This window comes from Lissotriton vulgaris, chromosome 9 (assembly GCF_964263255.1).
Source record: "Lissotriton vulgaris chromosome 9, aLisVul1.2, whole genome shotgun sequence".
Taxonomy (NCBI): domain Eukaryota; kingdom Metazoa; phylum Chordata; class Amphibia; order Caudata; family Salamandridae; genus Lissotriton; species Lissotriton vulgaris.
This window is the reverse complement of record NC_141697.1, coordinates 372,249,132-372,270,667: the sequence shown is the minus strand read 5'-3', so window position 1 is coordinate 372,270,667 and position 21,536 is coordinate 372,249,132. Positions and strand designations below refer to the sequence as shown.

Sequence of the window (21,536 nt, the reverse complement as noted above, 5' to 3'; positions counted from 1 at the left end):
GTAGTGATAGACATAAAAAAAAGGTGAAATACAACTTTTTTCCTTCCTTTGCTGAAAGCGTTGCTTTACAAGAAATGAAGCAATTTAAAAGCAACGCATTTGCCATCTGATTCGAATTTTAAAGTATCTCAGTAAGATAAAAATGTAGTGACCAGGGTTAATAACCATCGTATTTTGCAAGAAAAGAAACTCAAAGCTTAAATGCATAAATGACAGTATAAATACATAAACAATTGCACAACGTTGAGTTCAAGAAAAGTAAATATATGCATATAAAAATATATGAATATATATTCTTAAAAATTATTTTCACACAAAAATATATAAATTCAGCATAAAAAGTCATTTCATATATTTACACAAGAATTTTGACCCGATGGTTGAAACCTGTAAGTCATGACACAATTTTTGCATAAATGCTTAATTATGGTATACCCGAGTATACTATGTTGTGAAAAACCCTCATGGGTGTTTAGTAAACCCATAATCAAAAACAGATGGTAGTTGGGGGAAAATATTGGTTAAAGTGCCATTAGGTGCGAAGTGTGAATAAAGTGCAAATGTTAAAAATAAACCCCTGTGTGAGGGTTTTGAATTTAGAGAAGGGAATGGCAGCCACAAGGGACAAAAGCCCAATGAAGTTAGGTTTTCGAAGTTATTGCATGCCGCCTGACAAGATGATCTGACTAAGAAGTTAGGTCTGTGAGTAATTGGTCACAAGAAAAACAAGGAGGAAAAGGACACAAGGGGCAAGTTATCAAAAATGAGGGGAGAAGGAAGGAAATAGCTACTCACAGGAGGGCTCAGTAATGTAATTATAATTATAAACATGTATGTAAGTCTTCAGTGTTATTTAAACCTCCAGGGCTTTTACTGTTGAAGTTCAAGATGTACCTTGTCTCCAACTTACGCATTTTTTGTTCTCGATCACCACCCTGTTTGGTTTTTGGAATCGTGTCGATGACATAATATTTGAGATCCATTAAGTTATTATTGTGGACCTCCCGAAAATGTCTCGCCACGGGGTAGGTAGGATCAGAGTTGGTGATTGCCCTGATATGCTGCAATATCCTTACGCTAGCTGGTAGTTTGGTACTTCCCACGTACCGTAAGGAACACGTACATTCCAAGATATAAATGGCGTACTCAGTTTTGCAGTGGAGGGATTTAGAAATTTTGATGTCTTTACAACTGAATGCTGTACGGTAACTGGTTTTGTTGATACCATAGGTACATGCTTTGCATGAATGACATTTAATGAAACCCCGTGAGGTTTTCAGCCAATCTTTGGAAGGTGTAATCTCAGGGCAGTTGGATACCAAGCTACTGTGTAGAGAAATAGCTCTCTTGTAAGTAATACTGGGCTTGGCTGGCATAGTTTGGCCTATTACTGGATCAGAACGAATGAGGGCCCAATTTTGATTGATGATTTTACTTATCGCGCCTTTTTGGGTACTATAGGGCACGATAAGTCTGACCGTACTGGAGTCTAGTGATTTGATGGATTGAGATATGGGTGGGATTTTGGTTTTGGGAACAAGGAGAAGGGTTCTGTTCAGTTCCGCAGTTTTGTTGATGGCTGTTTGAATGATGTGGATAGGATATCCTCTGGCGAGGAATCTTTCCTTACATTCATTTTGTGCCATCTCCAAATTGTTTGAGTTGCTGCAAATCCTTTTTATTCGCAGCATTTCCCCATAGGGGATGCTGCGAATGAGGTGTTTAGGATGGAAACTGGTGTAATGTAAAATAGAATTACCAGCTGTCTCCTTTCTGTAGAGCTTGGTTTCCAACATATTGTCAGAAATGTATAATTCTATGTCTAGAAAATGAATGTTAGTATGGCTCATGGTATAGGTGAAATCCAAATTGATATTGTTGGTATTCAAGAGGTTAACCCACTCCTGGGCCTCTTCTCTAGTGCCATTCCAGACAAAGATAAGGTCATCAATGTACCTATAATACATTTTGACATGTTTGTGATACCACTCACCAAGAGTACCTTTTAGGACCAGCTCCTCCCACCAGCCCATAAAAATACAGGCATAGCTGGGGGAGAAGCTGGCCCCCATTGCCACCCCCCCTCATTTGCTGGTAGAAGGTTTGATTGAAGGTGAACATATTATGATGTAAACAGAAAGTCACCATATCTAGCAGCATGTTGCTGTGTTCAGTGGAAGTGGGTCTGTTCTTGGTGAGAAAATAATCCAAGGCTCTTATACCATCCTTGTGGTCTATGCAGGTGTAAAGGGATGATACATCCAAAGTAAGTAAAAGAAACCCAGGGTCCCAAACAAAGTCCTTGATTTTATCAAGAAAATCACTAGTGCCTCTTAGGTAGGAGGCCAATCCAGTCACACAGTCCTGTAAAAAAAAGTCAATGTAGTTTGAGGTATGTTCCAACAAACTATTCCTGCCGGAAATGATGGGCCTTCCCGGCGGATGCAAAGGGTCTTTATGAACTTTGGGTATGAAATAAATGTTGGGGATGGTGGGATAATCAATTTTCATGTACAAATATTCCTCCTTTGTAATTAAACCAGCACTTTTCCAAGCCAAAAGTTTCAAATAAAATGAATTAGAAGTCTCTTTGACTGCTGAAGCACTGCTAATTTTGTAACATTTGCGATCGTTCAATTGGGACATGGCTTCAGTCATGTATTGGTTTTTATCCCATAGTACTACATTGCCATTGTCATACATTCTGTTGTGCCTGGATGTTTTATTTTTCATGGCTCATGTTTTGTAATTCAGTTTTTTAAGTTCATTAATTACATTTTCATTGTAAATGTCGATTCCATCTCGTGGCAAGATGGGATTGAACTTAGATTTGTTCTTAAAAGGAGTAGCAACGATCGCTTTGAAGGCTTGCCTAGGAGTTTGGCTGCATGAAGATGGTTGAGAAAATTCAGTGCGGTTTTGAGCGTGAAGATCTGTTAGTATGGTGAGCAAAGTTGATGGTAACTCTGTAAATGGAGGAGTCCCAGTAGGCACCTGGCTTTCTATCTGAACAGCATTGTCATTATCAAGTTTTTTCGATTGATTGATGGTGTGAAATTTGCGCAATTTGAGTTTGCGAATGAATTGATACACATCCATGCGAGTGGTGGCGTAATCAAAATTGGATTCTTTGCAGAAAGAAAGTCCTAAAGATAAGATTTGTATTTCAGCTTTGGTTAGAGCTGTCTCAGTTAAATTAATGACCGTTTTTTCTGAAGAGCTATTGGAGTTTTCTTCTGTGTTGCGGTCATTGAAAACTGTCGAATTGCAATTATTTCGTGCCATTACTGGCGGTTCCAACGACCTTTTCCCTTGCCCCTGTAGTTGTTGTTTGCTGGCGCGTTTCCTTGCTTTCCGCCTTTGGCCGCGTTTGTAGTTTCTCCGTTGGCGGCTTGTGTCTGCCGATTCCGGGGCCGCAGGGTTGATAGTCGGTCCATGGATAAAAAAATAATTTCATCCCCTGGAGACGGAATTGCCTTGGGGTCGGTAGGTGCTGTTCTAGTGGTGTTACCTTCGTTGTCACTTTCTGCGGCAGAGCTGAAATCTGAGAGCGTAGATTCATTTGAGGCATTCGATGTACCTGCTTGCGCTTTGCTTTTATTTCTCCCCATGGGTTTGCCAGTTTTAATAGAGTCAAATTTGCGGGCAAAGGTGAAAATGCGCCCGCATTCGTAATCTGCAAGATCACGCTGGAATTTAAAAGCTTTGCGTGTCTTGATTTTTTCTTCTTCCTTTCTAAGGCGTGTTGTCATTTCCGCATTAAGCTTATTTATTTCCTCAGGCGTCCCCATTTGTGCAATTTCGTCGGTTAAAGTTACCACCTTTTTTTGCAATTCGATACGATCAATTTCTGCATACTTGACAAGTAGAATTACCAGTTCTCTGGACGAGTCAAGGTTTTTCTGCGCCCACTTTTTCATTAGCTCCGGATTGGGCTGTTCATAGCTGGGAGCCAGTAAAATTCGTAGTCCCCTCGGAACTCTGCCTGCGTCCAAGTAGCTCTATATATATATAATGTACTAATAAAAAATAAAAATCTATACACAGACGCACACACATACACGCATGCGCTGCACACATACACACACTGTTGGAAATGGCCCTTTTTCCACGGTTACCCCAAACTTTTTGCCTTCCCCCTCCGTTTTTTCTGACCTTGTTTTTGTTGACTCTAGGACTCTGAGCACTTTAGCATAGCTGACCAATGCTAAAGTGCTAAAGTGCATGTTCTTCTCTCCTAAACATGCATATAATTTGTGTATACCTGATTGGATATTTGTTGAATCAGTAAGTCACTTGTAAAGTGGTATACCATTTACTCAGGGCCTGCAGCACTCACTGTGCCACCCACATAAGTAGCCTTTCAAACCTGTCTCAGACCTGCCATCGTAGGGACTTTGTGCGCTGTTTACTGCCACTTGACATGCCATTTAAAACCTCTTGCCAAGCCTTAAACTTCCCTTTTATTACATACGAGTCACCCATAAGGTAGGCCCTAAGTTATCCTAAGAGCAGGGTGCCAGGTAAGCAACACGCAGGACATGTACCTGCATGTTCAACAAGTCCTGGTAGTGGCAAACACCCACATTCGTTTTTCACTACAGCTCTGTTATGGATAGAGAGATTGCTTTTATCTTGCTCTTATTTTGCTCAGAATCAGCGCTGCAGTAATTCCGACTCGCTCTGCAACTGTCAGATCCAAATCCCTGCTGCACCCCCAGTGGGGTGAATGTATGACATTGTTCTGCATTCTGTCCATCAATTGTTCTCTTTGCATTTGGAACCCCCAGTGGCTGCAGTGTCTTTCAGCTCGGCTCAATCGTGTCGCGTTGCTCTGGTGTCCAGGGGTGTGGTCAGAAGTGCAAGGCACGTCAGCCCTCGGCGCACGCCAGAGCCACACAGTGCTCCTGACTTTGGTTGCCGCTGTTAACTCGGAGAAAGGACAGCATGACGATGTGGGCCCTGCTCACGGGGCCTGCTGACACACCTTTCATTGGATTCATTATGTGTCCCGAGTGCTGTGGGCCCCCGTGCATCAACAGCAGCCCACCGCCAGGTACTATGATCCTGTGGAACCTGAGGGATGTGCTCAGCTGAATTGTGCCTTCTCGCAGCTGGCTCCCCTATGCCAGGACGTAGCCTGAGTGGCCCACTGATCCCCCTTCCAGCGCCCCCGGGCTTTGTGAGACACCATTTGATCGTGATACCGGGCATCAGCCTCTGTGAAGGATCCACTTACAGATTTTCTTGTTTCTCCTTGGTCCAGTGTGACCGCCTGCAAATAATTAAATAGAAGAAGAGGCCTGAATATTATATTCTACTTTTACGATTTTTAATGCACATATCTCGAAAAGTATTCATGATATTTTTATCATTTTGGTCTTGATTTATTGATAAAACAGTACACTATTTTTATAAAGATGTGTGAAATCCTTTTGTGGTGTATTCATTGTATTACTGTGTGTGTTAGTGTGTTGCACAAATACTTTACACATTGCCTCTGTTGATAAGCCTGCCTGCTCTGCGCCAAGCTACCATGGGGTGAGCAGAGGTTATCTTTTTTGTGTATCTAGCTTACCCTGATTAGAGTGGTGGGTTTCTGCCTGGCCATGGTATATAACATAGCCAACTAGAAACCTAATTTCTAACACCCACTGCCTCTCTCAATTATGCCCCAGTCTTACATACCCAGTGTATCTGTCAAGTAGTGGTGAGGGCAGTGAGGCACTTCCAAAGGTGGCAGTGTTTCCTAAGCTCAAGGCGTCCCAATATCTCACCCTCAGTCCTGATGGCCCATCAGCAAAGTCTCCAAAGTGGCACTTCCTCCTCTCATTGGCTGATTGGATGATCCTTCAGACAGGCAGCTAGTAAGAAGAGACAAAATCTGTGGGAGAGAGAATACAAAGTTGCAGTTGTGTCTTTGAGCATTGCAACCTTCACCACTTCTTATCTTCTCCTATCCATGCTTCCCCCAGCCTGAACCCGGCACTCATGGCCTATCAAACCCTGACCTCTACGCTTCAGGCCTCAACCCATTACACATATATGCTAGAGCTCCTCACAATCTAAGATGTTGAGAGGTGCCAGCTGAAGCTCTCCATCTGCTCATAGTTTGGCATCAGGGGCTGAAGCTCTCTCTCTCTCTCTCTCCCCGCTGTCACCCCACCAGAGAGCCAAGAGGGATCCATTATGTGGCAACTGAGACAGGAATGGGTCACTTGGTGGGCAAAAAACAATGGATTGGAATGCTTCCCCAAGTGATCACCAGTGGTAAGACAAATTGCTGTCACTTCACCTTTTGTTTATTTGATGTACCACCCTAAGTGGTAACAGTATGCCCAGACATGGGTCCCGTGCTCACTGTGCCACTGGCACCAAGGTACACCTGACTGTGATAAGCCTTGGCAAAGTTCCCATTTACCTAACAAAGTTTTGACTTTGTGGGTGTTCACCACTGTTTTCCTGACACACTCCCACACCCATGTTGATACTCAAATCTTATACGTACTAACATGGAAAACCTGACATAGTGGATGATTTTACACCCCAGTAAGTATGGTTTACATTGGAAAGTGCTAAATCTGTGAATCTGGATAATGGGTTTGTGACCCCAAATCAAAATGTATTAGACCTGGCATCCTTGGCATGGTTTCCCTTGATATTGTGCCTTCAGACCCCCTGTTTTGCTGTTGTTGTTGTTGACTTTGTTTTTGCTGGCTTTGATAAATTGGGCACTTTATCACTGCTAACCAGTGCTAAAGTGCATGTGCTCTAAAGCCTAAAACATGGTAACACTGGCTTACCCAAAATTTAAATATTTAATTTTCCTATAAGTCCCTAGTAAAGTGCACTACATGTGCCCAGGGCCTGTAAATTAATTGCTACTAGTGGGCCTGCACCACAGCTCGTGCCACCCACTTAAGTAGCCCTTTAAACATGTCACAGGCTTGACACTACAGAGCCTGTGTGTGCAGTTTTAAAGTGCCTTCTCGACCTGGCAAGTTAACCTACTTGACAGGCCCAACCCCTGCTTTTTATTACATATAAGGCACCCCTAAGGCAGCCCATGGCAGGGTGGTGTGTATTTAAAAAGTTGGACAAGTGCTTTTAAGCTTTACATGTCCTGATAGTGAAATACTCTTAAATTAATTTTTCACTTCTGCAAGGCTTTCTCTCCCATAGGATAACATTGGGATTACCTTATTACATTTTAGAAGTGTAATTTCCAATTTAGAAACACAACTTATGGTGAAGTTGGATTTTAAATTGCAATTCTGAATATGGCACTTTGTGAAAGTTGGCATTTTCTTTCTGTAACCATTTGGTGCCTTCTGCCTGTCTCTGAAATGTACATCTGGGGTGGGCGGCAGCTGGCTTTGTTCATTCTTTCCAGACAGCCACACACAAAGGAAGGGTAGGTGTGACTGTGTGGCCCTCTGCATTCTGATGGGTCATCCTGAGCAGGATGCGAGGGAAGAGCTGAGACTTACACCTGAAAGTCTGGGTCCTGTCCCCACACAAAGGGTTGCATACCCCCCTGTAGTGAGTCTGTTTGCAGGGCAGGTAAGAAATGGACTTGTGCACTTCAAAGGCATCTCTTTGAAGTCTCCCCACCTCAAAGGCCCAACTGGGTGTGAGTACTAGACGTCTGACAGCACCAGCTCAGAACACTTCTGGAACTGAGGACAGTGTACCAGGAAGAAGGACTGATGTGCTGCTGGAAGGACTGCCACTTTGCTGAACTGCTTTATTGTGATGACCTGCTGCCTGCTGCCATCTTGCCTTGGAGTGAGAAGGACTGGATCTGCATCTCTACATCCCAGAACCCAAGTATCTCCAAGGGCTGGTTGGCTTGCCTCCTGTTTGTGAAGTCTCAGGGATATCAAAGACTTCTCTCTTCAACCTACAAACAACACCTGCACTCTGTCTGCTGCGAGTTCCGCTCTGCCAAGTAGTGCCAATCCTGGGTCCTTGAAAGTGAGTTGAAAGTGCTGCAGCTGTTAAAATCCACATATTGACGGTGTTGTGTCGAGCGGAACCAGCGTATCTACTTCGATGCCTTGCCGCTGCTGAATGGAGCGCGTACACTGCATCTCTGACTGCATGACTCACCGTCTCCAGTTTCTGATGCATCTCCGCCTTGGCGGCTCGGTGCCAACGCTTGACTTCCAGCTGCTTGCATTGTTTTCAGCCCAGTAGTTCAATGATGACACAGCGTCCTGGTGTTCATTGCATCTTGACCTTCAGCACATTCTTTTTTTTATAAATCTTTTTATTAACAATGCTCATGAGACCATACAGCTTCACACAATTGCAAAACAGTACATTGGGGGACATTACAATATTAGACATCGTAAATATCTATAGGGAATCACAAGGACATTAGAACCTTTAGTGCATTCTTGACAGTGTGCAGCTCAGAACCGATGCATCGCCGACATCTTGAAATCGACAACCTCCCTTGCTACTCGCATCGCCCTTGGCGCATCCAAGTCACTGTTCAGCGGGCCATGGCTGGTCCCTGTATCCAACCTGTGCTTGATCGTGGTCGGATTGAACGTTTGGATTTGACCTTGTAAAGCGTGACCAGATAGCCCCAATTGACGCTATTGGTTTCTAGGCACTACAAAACAGTTTATTCTTTAAAAATTCATATTTTGACTTCCACTGGGATTTTGGACATTTAGGTCTGTTTTTCTCATAAAAATATAAGCTATTTTTCTAAACTGGCGTATTTTTGTGGTTTGTCACTGTTACAGTTTGAAGTGTTGCACAAATACTTTTACACATTGTCTCATAAATTAAGCCTGGTTGCTCTGTGCCAAGCTACCAGAGTGTGAGCATAGGCTAGTTTAAAGTGTATTTCTGAGCCACGGGTGGGATAGTGGATACCATTATGTCACATCATAGAAGGCCTGTGATTGCAAGTGGAAGTTCTCCTCAATATATTAATGAGTGGCCGATAGGAAGCCTGGGGGCTAGGGGGTGGGGTAGTTTCGTTATTCAAATTGACAAATGTTCTTTCTATGATACTGGTACGTGTTGTTTGCTATGCTGTCGAGTTGTATTGTTACAGTCAAATGTTTTAGTATCATGTGTATTATATTATTCCTGTTAAAATGTCAATAAAAACAATTTTTTTAATAAGTGTTTCTGACTTACCTTAGGATTGTGGTTTCTGCTTGGACAGGGTACATACCTCTGCCAGCCACAAACCCAATTCCTAACAACATAAATGTAACATGAAACATTTTTCAATCAGGTCCAGGGTTATTTCTGCTTAGGTCAGAAAATAAAAGCTAAGCTGAAATGAAAAAAATAACCCTCTTTTTTAGAACAGTATGGGTTTAACAGTTTTCTCTTAAATGTGTTCACTTTGCAAGGGACAGTTGGATTGTTCGCATGGCAGTTAGCAAACTCAGTCATTATTTGCGACCCCTTGCTAATTGGCATGTATTTTGTAGGATCTTTGATGGGATGTCAAAGCGTTTTCTGCATTGTTTCAAGGCGAAATTTGGTGCATCTTGAGGTAGCTGTGTGATTTTTGCACTTTATAAATGTACACACTCACTTCATCACCCTCCTCACAGGACATGGCTAATACAACGATTGTTGTGGTGAGGAGGGATGTTGCAAAGTAATGTTTTGCGACGTCTCTCATCACCTTTGAGGCTGCAATCTCGCCATGTAGAAGAAATATATTCCCTCTGCTCATAGCGCATTTGGCAGCCTCCAGGTATTGCTGTGGCACGGTGGAACAACTTTGTGTAATGCAATGATAAATGGTTCACAACACTGTTTCATCTTTCACCTCTTCATCCCATGCCAATTCCACAATAAAAAGGGATGCCAAGACCGATTTAACTTTTTTATGTTAAACCCAGCAATCACATGTTTTATTAGCATTTAGCAGCTCTAGGTTTAGACCTCTTTGATACCATAGAGCCCTTTCACTCTGCCCCTTTGTGCACTTTATCAGCATTACATATATTTATTTATTTAGGGCATGTGCTGTCTTTCAAAGACGCCATTAGCACCATATAAAGACATTATTTACATTCAGATCTAGTACATTTTAATTTTGTCTAAAATATGTGAATAGCCCATGATGTATGATTATAGTATCTGGACAAAATAAAACCTTGCATGAATATAGAATTGTCCTGCCCTTTTTTTGGAAAAATAGTTATTTAATATTTCCGATCTGCGTCTGTTACATTGGTGGATACAAAAAGGAGTGACAGTCCGTTGGACTAACTAAGATAGGTCACAAATTCTGTATGGTTGAGCTTCATTCGACCAAGCTCCCACATTCGATTGAATTTGTGTGCCCCCCAGTTTGAAAGGTGAGGTGTAAGAATACATTAACTTACCTGAAATATTCTATCACAATTATTTGTGCCATTGAATAAGTGGATATTTTTTAAAAGTCTATGACCTTTCTTTATGTTTTGCTTCGCAGAACAAAAGCAAATTTTCGACATATGTCATTGCAGCTGGGCTACAGTATGGATTCGACGAAGGAGTCCTGCACAGCTTTTTCAAGGTAACTGCATTTTTTAATGAAATGTTTATGTGCAATGATTTCGGTGTCAAGGGATTTGACATCAGTGGTTAATTTTCAGTTAAATGTTGTAGATTTCTTTTATTACAGCTATTGGCTGTTCATAACTTGTAAAATATCAACTCTTTCTGTTTAAAAACTGTAATTCCATTGATATATGTCCCAACAATTGATAAAAACATTATTGGTTTGAAATTAATAGAATTACCCTTGTTTCTTCAATACACGTATACAGAAGACAGTTGACAATCATCAGAGGTTGACCAGCTTACAGAGATATCAGTTGATTGCCCATTAGCGTCAGGTCTCAAAAGCTCATATGTCTCTGGGCAAGTCAGTCTCATAAGAGGTACCCAGTGACCCAATCCACTACCACCATGGACATCATATTAGTTTGTTTTGCTTTTAGTACTTCTTAAGTATAGACCCTTTATCAACCATGCCACAAAATGCTTGAAATCTGAATACTTTTTGTTTTATTAGATATTTCGGGAAAATATGGGTATGACAACCCAAGGGTGGATCGAAGTACAGTAAAGATGCATTTGTATCTGAAGAAAAAAACATCTTTCATGAAATAATGATGTTTGATGGAGTTGTATATTTAACAAAAAGGAAAACAATCAATTTTCAAAGCTTTATTCGACAGCATGTCATAAAAGCAGGGTATACATCCCATCACAAACACTATAAATATTACATAGCAAAATTCAATGTTAAAAAGTATATTACATCTTAATTGCTGTCAATTACAGAATAAAAAATTTTAAAAGAGTATTTTAAACAACTAAAATTATGCATAAAATGAAGATCGTTCTTGCTTTTTTAGATGTCTTAGAGTTCTTTAGCTAGCTTTTAGGGACTGTAAAGTGCAAGTGCGTATAATCCAAGCCCACCTTAAAAATTTAGCAACAGCAATCGCTATACAGGGTGAAAAATCTGACTCTAATATCCTTAGAGCCTCAATATACCTCCGGGTGCCCAAGTTAATACACGTTGGTTTTAGCCACTTACGACGAGGGCTTGTATAAAGGGGACATACAAACAACATATGGGCTATGTTCTCAGTCAGATCTTTACAGTTGTGACATTTATCATCCCGGGTTGCTGACCATTTATAGCTAAAAGCTTTTACAGGAAGAGTCCCAGTTCTAAACTGGAAATACATTTTTCGATCAAACGGACCCTCTATATTATCCCAATAAGCCTCACAGAGTGGACGAGGTTTAAATTCAAGAAACGTCCAGTTAAATTAGTGTTTACACAGGTACTATGGGCGGACATCCAAATCATTTACCAATACTTTTTTTTCGAATTTATTTTTGATGGGAACCTTGAGACGTCTGAGTCTTCCCATAGATGGTCAAGTTCCAGCTTTGATAATAAACCCCTTATCTCTTTAAGCCATGGGATAGAATGAAAACGATCTGCCCTGATAATATCCTTTAATGCAAGGGCATAGTGAGCTAGTTCTGGGGTTGTCCAGATACGTCTCCAATATAATAGAGGCCGTAGCCGTGCTATATCCTCAATTTTTTTCCTGCCAAGATCATATAAAAGCAGAACAGTGGGAGTACTTTGGGGGACCCCGACTAAACAGCGTAGAAATGTATTCTCCGCCTTTGTTAGTTGGTTCAAATAATTAAATCCCCATAGTTCTGAACCATACAAAGAGGCGCTTATAACCTTCATATTGTAGATCTCTAAGGCAGGTTTAATTGGCTTGGTAAAAGAAGCTTTATGCTTGATGGCTAAGGCACCCGCAAGCTAGTGGAATTTTAGAACAGCCATGTCAATATGACTTTTCCAGCTCATGTTACTCTGGAGAGATATTCCTAAATACGTAAATGCCTCTACCTACTCTAGTGGAGTTCCATTAAAATTAATTATACCTTTGAATGTTTTCCGCTGATTCAGGGACATGAACTTGGTTTTTGAGGTGTTTATCTCAAGTCCACGCAGTTGACAAAATTCTCCAAACGCATTCACAGCCTTCTGGAGCCCACTCGGGGTCTGGGAAACAATCTACGTGTCGTCCGCGAACATGAGGCACGTGGGCCCCAGCTAAAACGGGAGCATCAGTGGGGGAAAGGCTAAGATGATCCACTATGCTGTTGATATATAATGACAACAGCGTGGGTGCCAGAACACACCCCTGCTGAACACCACGCTCGACAGGGAATGAGTCGGTCACCTCACCCTGTAAATGTAAATGTAAATTGATACTTGTATAGCGCACTACTCACCCGCAAGGGTCTCAAGGCGCTTGTATGAATACCGCTGTGTAACCCATCCTGGCTTTCCCTGTGAGGCGTCCACTCCTGGGCACCCCCAAGGTGGAGGCCAGGCATCCTTAGCGTTGTGGGGGCCGTTATGGAGATTAAGCAAGCTATTGCCCAGAGTTGCACAGTGGGACTCCATGATTGGAATAGGCACAGAGGTGAGAATTATCAGGTCCGTGGAATTTTTGAGCCCAAGACCCGCCGAGGCAGGGAATTGAACCCTGGTCCCGGGCTAGACCTCTGCATCAGGGTCAGCCGCTCTAACCATTGAGCCACACTTGTCCACCCTGTGCCCCCCATCTGATTCTGGCGTAGTTGTTCTCATGCAGGCGGACGAGAAGAGTCAATAGTTTCGGGGACATCCCTGCTTCAGCGAGAACCTTCCAAAGTTTGGAACGGGGGACTAAATCGAAAGCCGATTTCAGGTCTACAAAGACCGCGTAAAGTGTCCCATTGGTTAAGGCCACAGTCCTCCAGTAAAGTGCTATGAAGTAAAAGACCTGGTCAATTGAACTAGTACATGGTCGAAAGCCAGCTTGATATGGGGACAAAATATTGTGTTCTTCTATCTATATTTGCCAATTATTTTGCACTAAACGACCTATAAGTTTTTGGGCTGAGTCTATAAGACTGATTAGTCTATAATTACTGGGTAGAGATTTGTCACCCTTTTTAAAAAACTGAATTATTTCACCGCCTTTCCATGAAGATGGGATTGGCGCACCCCTAGCCACAGAGTTAGCTAAACACTCAAAGTACTGGCACCAAGACGATCTATCACTTAAAAACACGTCAGCTGGGATGCCATCCATGCCTGGAGCTCTTCCCCCAGTCACACAGTTTAACGCTAAACTGACATCTTTAGTTGTGAAAAGCTGACTTTGATAAAAAATAGTTGGGAGTAGAGGGCACTCTTCTTCAGCTGGGTTACGAGCGTATTTTGGTCTGAAAAAATCTACCCATTGTTGTTTGGCAACATTGTTTTGGGGGGGTTCAGCTACACCTCCTCTATCCCACTTAACAATGGCCCAAAATTGTTTTGAGTCCTTTGCTTCACAGGCTGATTTCAGATCACGCCACTGATCCTCATCCCACTGTTTTTTTGCTACTTTCTGAGCTTGCCTATATGTCTCCCTTGCCTTTCTCACACCTAAGGGATTCCTACATCTTATTTCTGTGCTCATGTTTTGACGGGCTAATTTACAAGCATTGTTATACCACCCCACCCACTGTGACCCACTTTAATACACAGTCCATTAAACACTGCTGGTATACATAAACATACTTTATTTTCCAAGGTATTCCAGTGACTAGAAAATAAGCAAAATGGACTAGGCGTGGTAACAACCATTTTTTCTGACATTTACCTTGCTATATCTTACCATACAGGAGGTGTTGTTTTAGTTTTGTACAGTACTATGCACTATTCTCATCGCTCTTCCATCCGTAGCGTCCCTCAGAAAGAGAGAGGTTGTATCATAGGAGTAATTTACGCAAGCAAACTAATGACTGCCACTAAATAGCCCACACAGAGGCACTCATAGCAGTGACCTGTGTGCTCACACATTTAAAACATGGCAATAGAAACTGATTTTAAAACACCAATATATTTTTCTGATCCCATTAAGCAGATGCAATGTAAAAAGTGTTTCTTTATCATTCACATTTACCTGTTGCTGGGAGAAGAGTTTCAATCATCCTTCCCACCTTACACAGAGAGGCATCATAAGGACAATAGAGGCAACAAATTTAGATTTTTCACAGCCTGCTGGGCAGAAAATCTGGATTTTATTAAGGACACGGAGGCTAATATTATGCAAATCTCCTTTATTACCACAGCTCAGCAGCAATAATGGAATAGAACTTTGTGAACATTCGAAAGAGAAGACTAGTCCCTCTCTGACCAGGCATCTTCCTTCTTGTCAGGCTGCGAAGAAAGATGATCAACGTGAAGAAAAGATTAAGGAACAGGATTCCAACGAATAAACTTTCAGGATTCCAACGAATAAACTTTCAGGATTCCAACGAATAAACTTTCAGCATCAGAATTCCAACAAATAAAATTTCAGCTTCTGAACCAGTAGATTTTAATCTGAAAGAAGAAGAAGAATACATTACCGAGATATTGTTCAAACAAAAACGGTGGGTTACAAATCATATTAAAAAATAGAGGCGGGATAATATTAGCCTCCGTGTCCTTAATAAAATCCAGATTTTCTGCCCAGCAGGCTGTGAAAAATCTAAATTTTATGGCACGACACGGAGGCCATATTATGCAAGTTCAAAGTGCATTAAGAACATTATCAATCACATTAGAGATTGGTCTAAAGTAGCAAGATCTAAACATAGTATCATTAGACCAGTCTGCCGCCTTAAGAATTTCTTGTAAACCACCACCAAGAAAATAGGCTTTAGAAGCAGAAGCGCCCCTAAGGGAATGCGCTCCAAAAATAGAGGTGTTCACACCACTTTCGCACATAACTCCTTTCACCCATCTGGCTAGAGTTGGAGAAGAAACTCCTTTATGGGGAGATCTAAAGGAAATCAATAACTGAGTTTCATTTGATCTTAGACTAGCAGTCTTCCTCTCATACTCTTTCAGACATTTAACCACACAGAGTCTTTCATTCTGAGGAAAGAACGGGTAGAAAATAGAGGAAGATAAAGTTTTAGTTCTTCTCTTAAGATAGAAACATACACCCTCTGGTTGAAAGGATCTGCTAGAAATATCTAGAGCTTTGACATCGGAGGTTCTTCTGAAAGATACCAGACATAATAAAACAGTAAGTTTGAAAGAGATACGTTTCAAAGAAAGGGAAGAGTTCTCCCCCTAGGATGATAAGGTCCGGAGTACCAGTGTTACGTCCCAAAGGGCGGTATATTTAGCGGTTGGAGGGTTAATGACTCTCATGCTTCTCATGATTTTTTAGTGAGTAAATTCTGTCCAACGGAGAGACCATCAATGAGAGAATGGCCTGCAGAAATTACAGATCTATAGACATTAACGGTTCTATAAGAGAGTCCTGAAGTAAAAAGTTCAGAAAGGTAGTTGATAACATGAACTAGATCAACTGAAACGGGATCGTGACTTCGTTTAAGACACCAGCGAACCCATTTGCTCCATGCCAGTCGATATGCCTTTCTTGTAACTTGAGCCCACGACTCAGAAATGAGTCTGAAAGCATTTGGCGAAAGGCCAGGGATTTGCCATTGTCTCCTGAAATCCTCCAGGCCGTCAGAGTTAGAAGACCCTGATCCACGAGGGGATGGACGTCTCCCTCTGGACCCAAGAGCATTTCCCTGAAAGGGGGTATTAGAATTGGAAAATCAATGCACATTTCCAGAATGACTGGAAACCAGGCTTGGGACCTCCAAAGAGGAGCTATTACAGTTATGATGTCGTGGTAGCGTCGAGCATGAAGGAGAAGCCGAGGGAGTAATGCAAACGTCGGGAAGGCATAAGGTCTCAGACCTCTCCAATCTTGTAGGAAGGCATCTACATTCTGAGATTGAGGGTCCGGTCTCCAACTGAAGAATTCCTTCAGTTGTGTGTTTAGGCGATCTGCAAAAAGGTCTGTCTTGTATGGACCCCATATTGATTGAATGGCCAAAAAGATCTGTCTGTCTAATCTCCAGTTGCTTGAATCTCTGAAATTCCTGGAGTACCAGTCTGCGACACCGTTGCTCAGGCCCAGAATATGTTCCGCTATAACCGAAATACCTTTGTTCAAGCAATAATCCCAAAAACTCTTGGCAAGGTCCGTTAGGCCCTTGGAATGTGGACCGCCCAGTTTGTTGACATAGCGGACTGCCGAAACATTGTCCATGCGTAATGTCACACAGCATTTCACTGTTTTGGGTGTAAAACAGCGAATTGCAAATGAACCTGCCAGTAATTCTAAGCAGTTGATATGCAATCTCTTCTCTTGAGTGGTCCAACGACCGCCTGTGGAGTATTTCCCACATCTCGCTCCCCATCCTTCCAAGCTCGCATCTGATTCTATTATCAGATCCGGTTGTTCCCCGAAGATGGCTCTGCCATTCCATGCTTCCGCGTTCCTGAGCCACCAAAGCAATTCCGTCTTTGATTCCTGATTCAAAGAAATCATATGGGAATATGAATGGTTCGATCTTAGGGCGCTCGCCTTTAGTCTTTGGAGTGCCCGATAATGGAGGGGTCCCGGGAAGATAGCTTGAATTGTCGAAGAAAGGAGGCCAACGATTCTCGCTAGTACTCTCAGAGGGAAGGTCTTCTTCGTGAGAGCCTTCCTCAACTCCTTCCTCACCTTCCTGACTTTTTCAGAGGGTAATTTCAGTTACGCTTTGAGAGTGTCTACTGTAAAACCTAGGAATTGTGTTTGTTGTTCGGGAGTAGTACAAGATTTCTTGGTATTTATGATGATGGGAGACTGCAGGATTGGTAAAGTTTTCCTAACCAAGTGAATTGGAGGAATTTCTGGTGGGGTTCCCAGATGGGAATTGTTAAGTAGGCGTCTTTCAGGTCTAACCTCGTGAGCCAGTCCCCTTGCCTCAAAATATCCTTTAGGAGGTGAATACCCTCCATTTTGAAATGTTGGTAAACTACCCAACGATTTAAATCTTTTAGGTTTATAACGGGCCTCTGTTCCTTGTTCTTCTTCTCCACTAGAAAAACATTGCTGAGGAAACCTTGTGTTTGCGTCTCGACTATTGCCCCTTTTTGTAACAGTTCCTGTACTTCTTTGGAGACTAAGTCTCGATCTTTGAGAGAGAAAGTGATCTTGCGAGGGCGACGTGTTTGAAAGGGAGTACCCAGAAAGTCTATTTTGTAACCCTTTACTGTATCTAAAACCCAATTGTCTTGTGTTACTAAGTTCCAATTCCCAGAGAATTGGCGTAGTCTCCCTCCCACCTTTTGAATGGTCTTTCAAGGTTCCTACCTGAGGAAAAGGAACGTTATCTCCGCTCGCCTCTGAAGGTGCGTCCTCGGTTCCTCTGTCTCTGCGGGAAGAATTGGGATCCATAGTTGTTGGAGCCATAGTTGCTGGAGAATCTCCCTCCACGGGTGTTAAAGGGTCTAGAAGATTGAGTTCCGCGGCCGGGGAAACGACCCCGTATTCTCCCGGCCCTGGCAAAAACTCTATAGTTGAATACTTTTTTGATATCCTTATGCGATTTTTGAATCGAGCTGAACGCGCTCACATACTTAGCCATTTCTTTAATGAAGTCCTCGGCAAAGAGGAGACCTTGTGAGTCGGGACCTCCGTCTTTTTTGGCTAGTTCAGGATCTATTTTAAGTAGGACTCCTTTTCTCCTTTCGGTGGAGATGGCAGTATTAGCATTGCCAACGAGGCATATTGCTCTTTGCACCCATTCTCGTAGTTCTTTGATATCAATTTGGTTATTTCCTACGTATGCCGATTCTGTCATCTCGAATATTTTAGTAAGAGGTCCTATTACATCAAGAAGGCGATCTTGACAAGATTTAAGCCCTTTATCCAGACCTTTCCTAGGATCTCTATTGTTTTGGGCTATAAAAGCCACGACCTTAGGGTCTAACTCTGGGGTCATTGCGATTTTATTTGGTAGGGATGGGCATGGGCATTTGGGGTATTTCTCTTCTGAGCCAGAATGAAAGATAGTCAACGATATGTTGCGAGGGGGTCCATTCTGGAGAGAGTGGGTGCTTAATTAGGAGGGGATCAAACATTTCTTCCCCGAATGGGTCTAGAGGTGTACTGTTACAGGCCGAGGCCTTGGAAGTCCCTTCTAAGCTTCCGCTTCGTCTAGCATTCTCATCCTCCACATCTGTATTAAACCCTGATGAGCACGATAGCTCAATCTATTCCTCGCAGCTTTCGTCGCTGTCGATGTAGGTAGGAGGTTCTGGGCCTATACCATGCCCATCTGGGGTGCCCGAGGCACCAATCTGGTCAGCGCCCCTAGGGCCTGTAGAGATAGAGCTCTTCAGCTTTTTTGCGTCCTTTTTGGACTGAGTCGGGATAATAGTCTTTTTTTAATTACCTTTAGATACTCCATTAGATTTACTGGTAGAGGGTGCAGAGGGTAGATTGGAAAGGGAGTCCAATTTTTTATTTATAGCGTCGTCAATTGAGCCTAGGGCTTTCTCTAGAGCCTTATTAACTAGTTCCTCTAGCTTTTGGTCGAGAGATGGCGATGTAGACATTTAAAATTATGATGCCTTTGATAATAAGTAGTAGTAAGTAAGTATGGTTTTCCCTCTTTTTTTTTATGGCTTTAAGCAATAAGAAGGAAATAAGAAGGAAAAGGAAAGCTAATTAATCGGAAAAGTTACCGATTTGAAAACGTGAAGTCAAGGATAAGTAAGCAGCTGATTCTGAGGAAAAAACAATTGTTTGCGTGTTTGACACGAAGGAAAGGGTTGTGAGTAAAATGGTTGCTGCGCAGCGTGCGTGCGTGTTGTCCACTAGGGTTCTTTCCTCTAAGGCGTGGGGAAGGCCGGATTAAGGAGATGCAGCCACCGTGAGCAAGGTGAGAGTAGCGCGAGCAGCGCTGACCGGTGGGAGATGTAACGCAGTCACGAGCAAGGTGAGAGTAGCGCGAGCAGCGCTAACCTGCGGGGAGATGTAATTTTTTTAAATAATGCGATATTGTTGATCGGGTGATACCGCTGATAATGAGGATACCGTTAGAGCGGCATTGGGGCAATTAAGAGTGAAGGCAGCGCGAGTGTGTCCGCGCAAGATGTCAAATTGCATTGTAAGGGTGAATCAAAACAGGGGATAACGCTTAGGTCATAGAAAAGGAAAGAAGAAAGTTACTGCTGATAAGAATCATATCCACAAAGGTAAACAACCTTACCTATGTCATATAACAACACTTTGAACTTGCATAATATGGCCTCCGTGTCGTGCCATAAAATTTAGATTTTTCACAGCCTGCTGGGCAGAAAATCTGGATTTTATTAAGGACACAGAGGCTAATATTATCCCGCCTCTATTTTCAATCTGCTTTGTAACCCACCCTTTTATTTGAACAATGTCTCGGAAATGTATTCTTCTTCTTTCAGAATAAGAATCTACTGGATTAGAAGTTGAAGAATCTACTGGATTAGAAGTTGAAAGTTTATTCATTGTTTGGTCGAGAGATGGGGATGTAGACATTGTTAATAATTATGCCTCTTGTTAATAAGTAACCTCTCTGTCAATAGGTATACCTCTCTTCCTTTTTTTAATTTTTTTTATAAGGTTTATAATATTAATGAAGAAAAGGTGAGCTAGTTAATCAGAAAAATTACCGATTAAAATCGCGAAGTTAGGGTGTGAATACAGCTGATCCGGCAACAAATCTGGAGTTTATTTCCTGCAGCGAGGAAGGACTTCCTCATTAGAATAGTGGCACATGACTCCCAACCACAATGCATCCCCTTTGGAGGTCCTGACAGACTTATCCAATGCACTACTGGAAGATGCCTGCAAGGGCTGAGGATCCTTCTGGATTGACATATTGTAGGATGATGCACATTGTTGTCCTCTGTCATCCTCAACGTCCAGCAAAGCTTTTACAAATGTCTGGTTTCAATTGTTCTTTGATTTCAGTGGAGGTAAACAGGTAGCAAATCCCAGTTCTTCCATATGTACAACGAATGTGTTCTGTTAAGGTGCCTTTCAGTCTCTAACGTGAGATGAGATATTTCACTATCAATAGCTCTTTAGAATGTTTTTTCTTACACACCTATTTAAGCTTTTTCTGGAATCTATGAGAGGGGGCAGGAATTTACAAACCTAGTTTAGGACTGTTTGTTAGTCAGGTATTTATTTTTAACGTCACTCTCCTCTGCATTTTAAAAAAGGAGCACCCAGCCATACACGCTACCTGTAGGACAGGCAATTCATATGGCCAAAGCAACTCAACAGTGAAATGGGAAGAGGGATTGATTCCAGTTACAATTATCTAATTGTGCGCAGATACACAGGGGGCCCATTTCAAGTTGACCACCATTGCATGCATGTGCATGGGTGGCCATAATGTAATAGCTTTTGAAAAGGTATAACAAAAACCATTACAAGATGGTTGCCTCTTCATCTACAAGTACACACATGCATGGGCAGCCATATATGGAGGGTTTTTGCTGTGGTTTACCTTTCTAACTTTCTAAGCAAAACAGCATTGGCAAAGCCTATAGCTTGGCAGGCAACATCGGACCTATTTACGTTGTCACTGCTTGTTTAGATTTGAATCACAGCTGACTTAATGATTTTACGCTTTGTGTTGGAGATTGAGTGTGTGAAAATGACATGGAAATTGTTTTGTAAGAATAACTCAATCTCTCCCATCATAATATCAACATTACTCAAATGAGTGTGGTCTTCGAATAGAAAAAATATCATGAAGGGCATGTAAGTAAGTAATTTCATTGTTCAGTTAATTAAAACTCACAATTTAAAAAAACAGGGCGTTAAAAATACATAAAATGATCCTCATCTCAGATTATACCTTGAATTTTAAATACAGTCTTTCATATTGAGCTTATTAATGTTACACTATAAGTGGAGGTCATATCAAGTCTCAGTTTTGTTGTCTATTCAAGACTCTTGAAGTGTGTAAAAAATAGATAGTGCTTGTGCTTCAAGGTGTAAACATGGATTGAACAAGGCCGGCCCATATGTAGTTTGGGCTGTTAAAGTGTTGATTAAAAGTAGTCCAGCTGCTTGCTATTCCCCAGTGGC

The 21,536-nt window shown here is 42.0% G+C and overlaps 1 protein-coding gene across 1 annotated transcript in view; it reads left to right on the top strand.

The window, feature by feature from the left end:
- The window catches only part of AK7 (adenylate kinase 7), a 404,956-nt gene that overhangs the window by 211,497 nt on the left and 171,923 nt on the right, over positions 1-21,536 (top strand). The window contains exon 6 of the mRNA XM_086937746.1: positions 10,463-10,546. Coding sequence (XP_086793872.1) covers positions 10,463-10,546 — 84 coding nt within the window. The remainder of the gene's footprint in view (positions 1-10,462; positions 10,547-21,536) is intronic.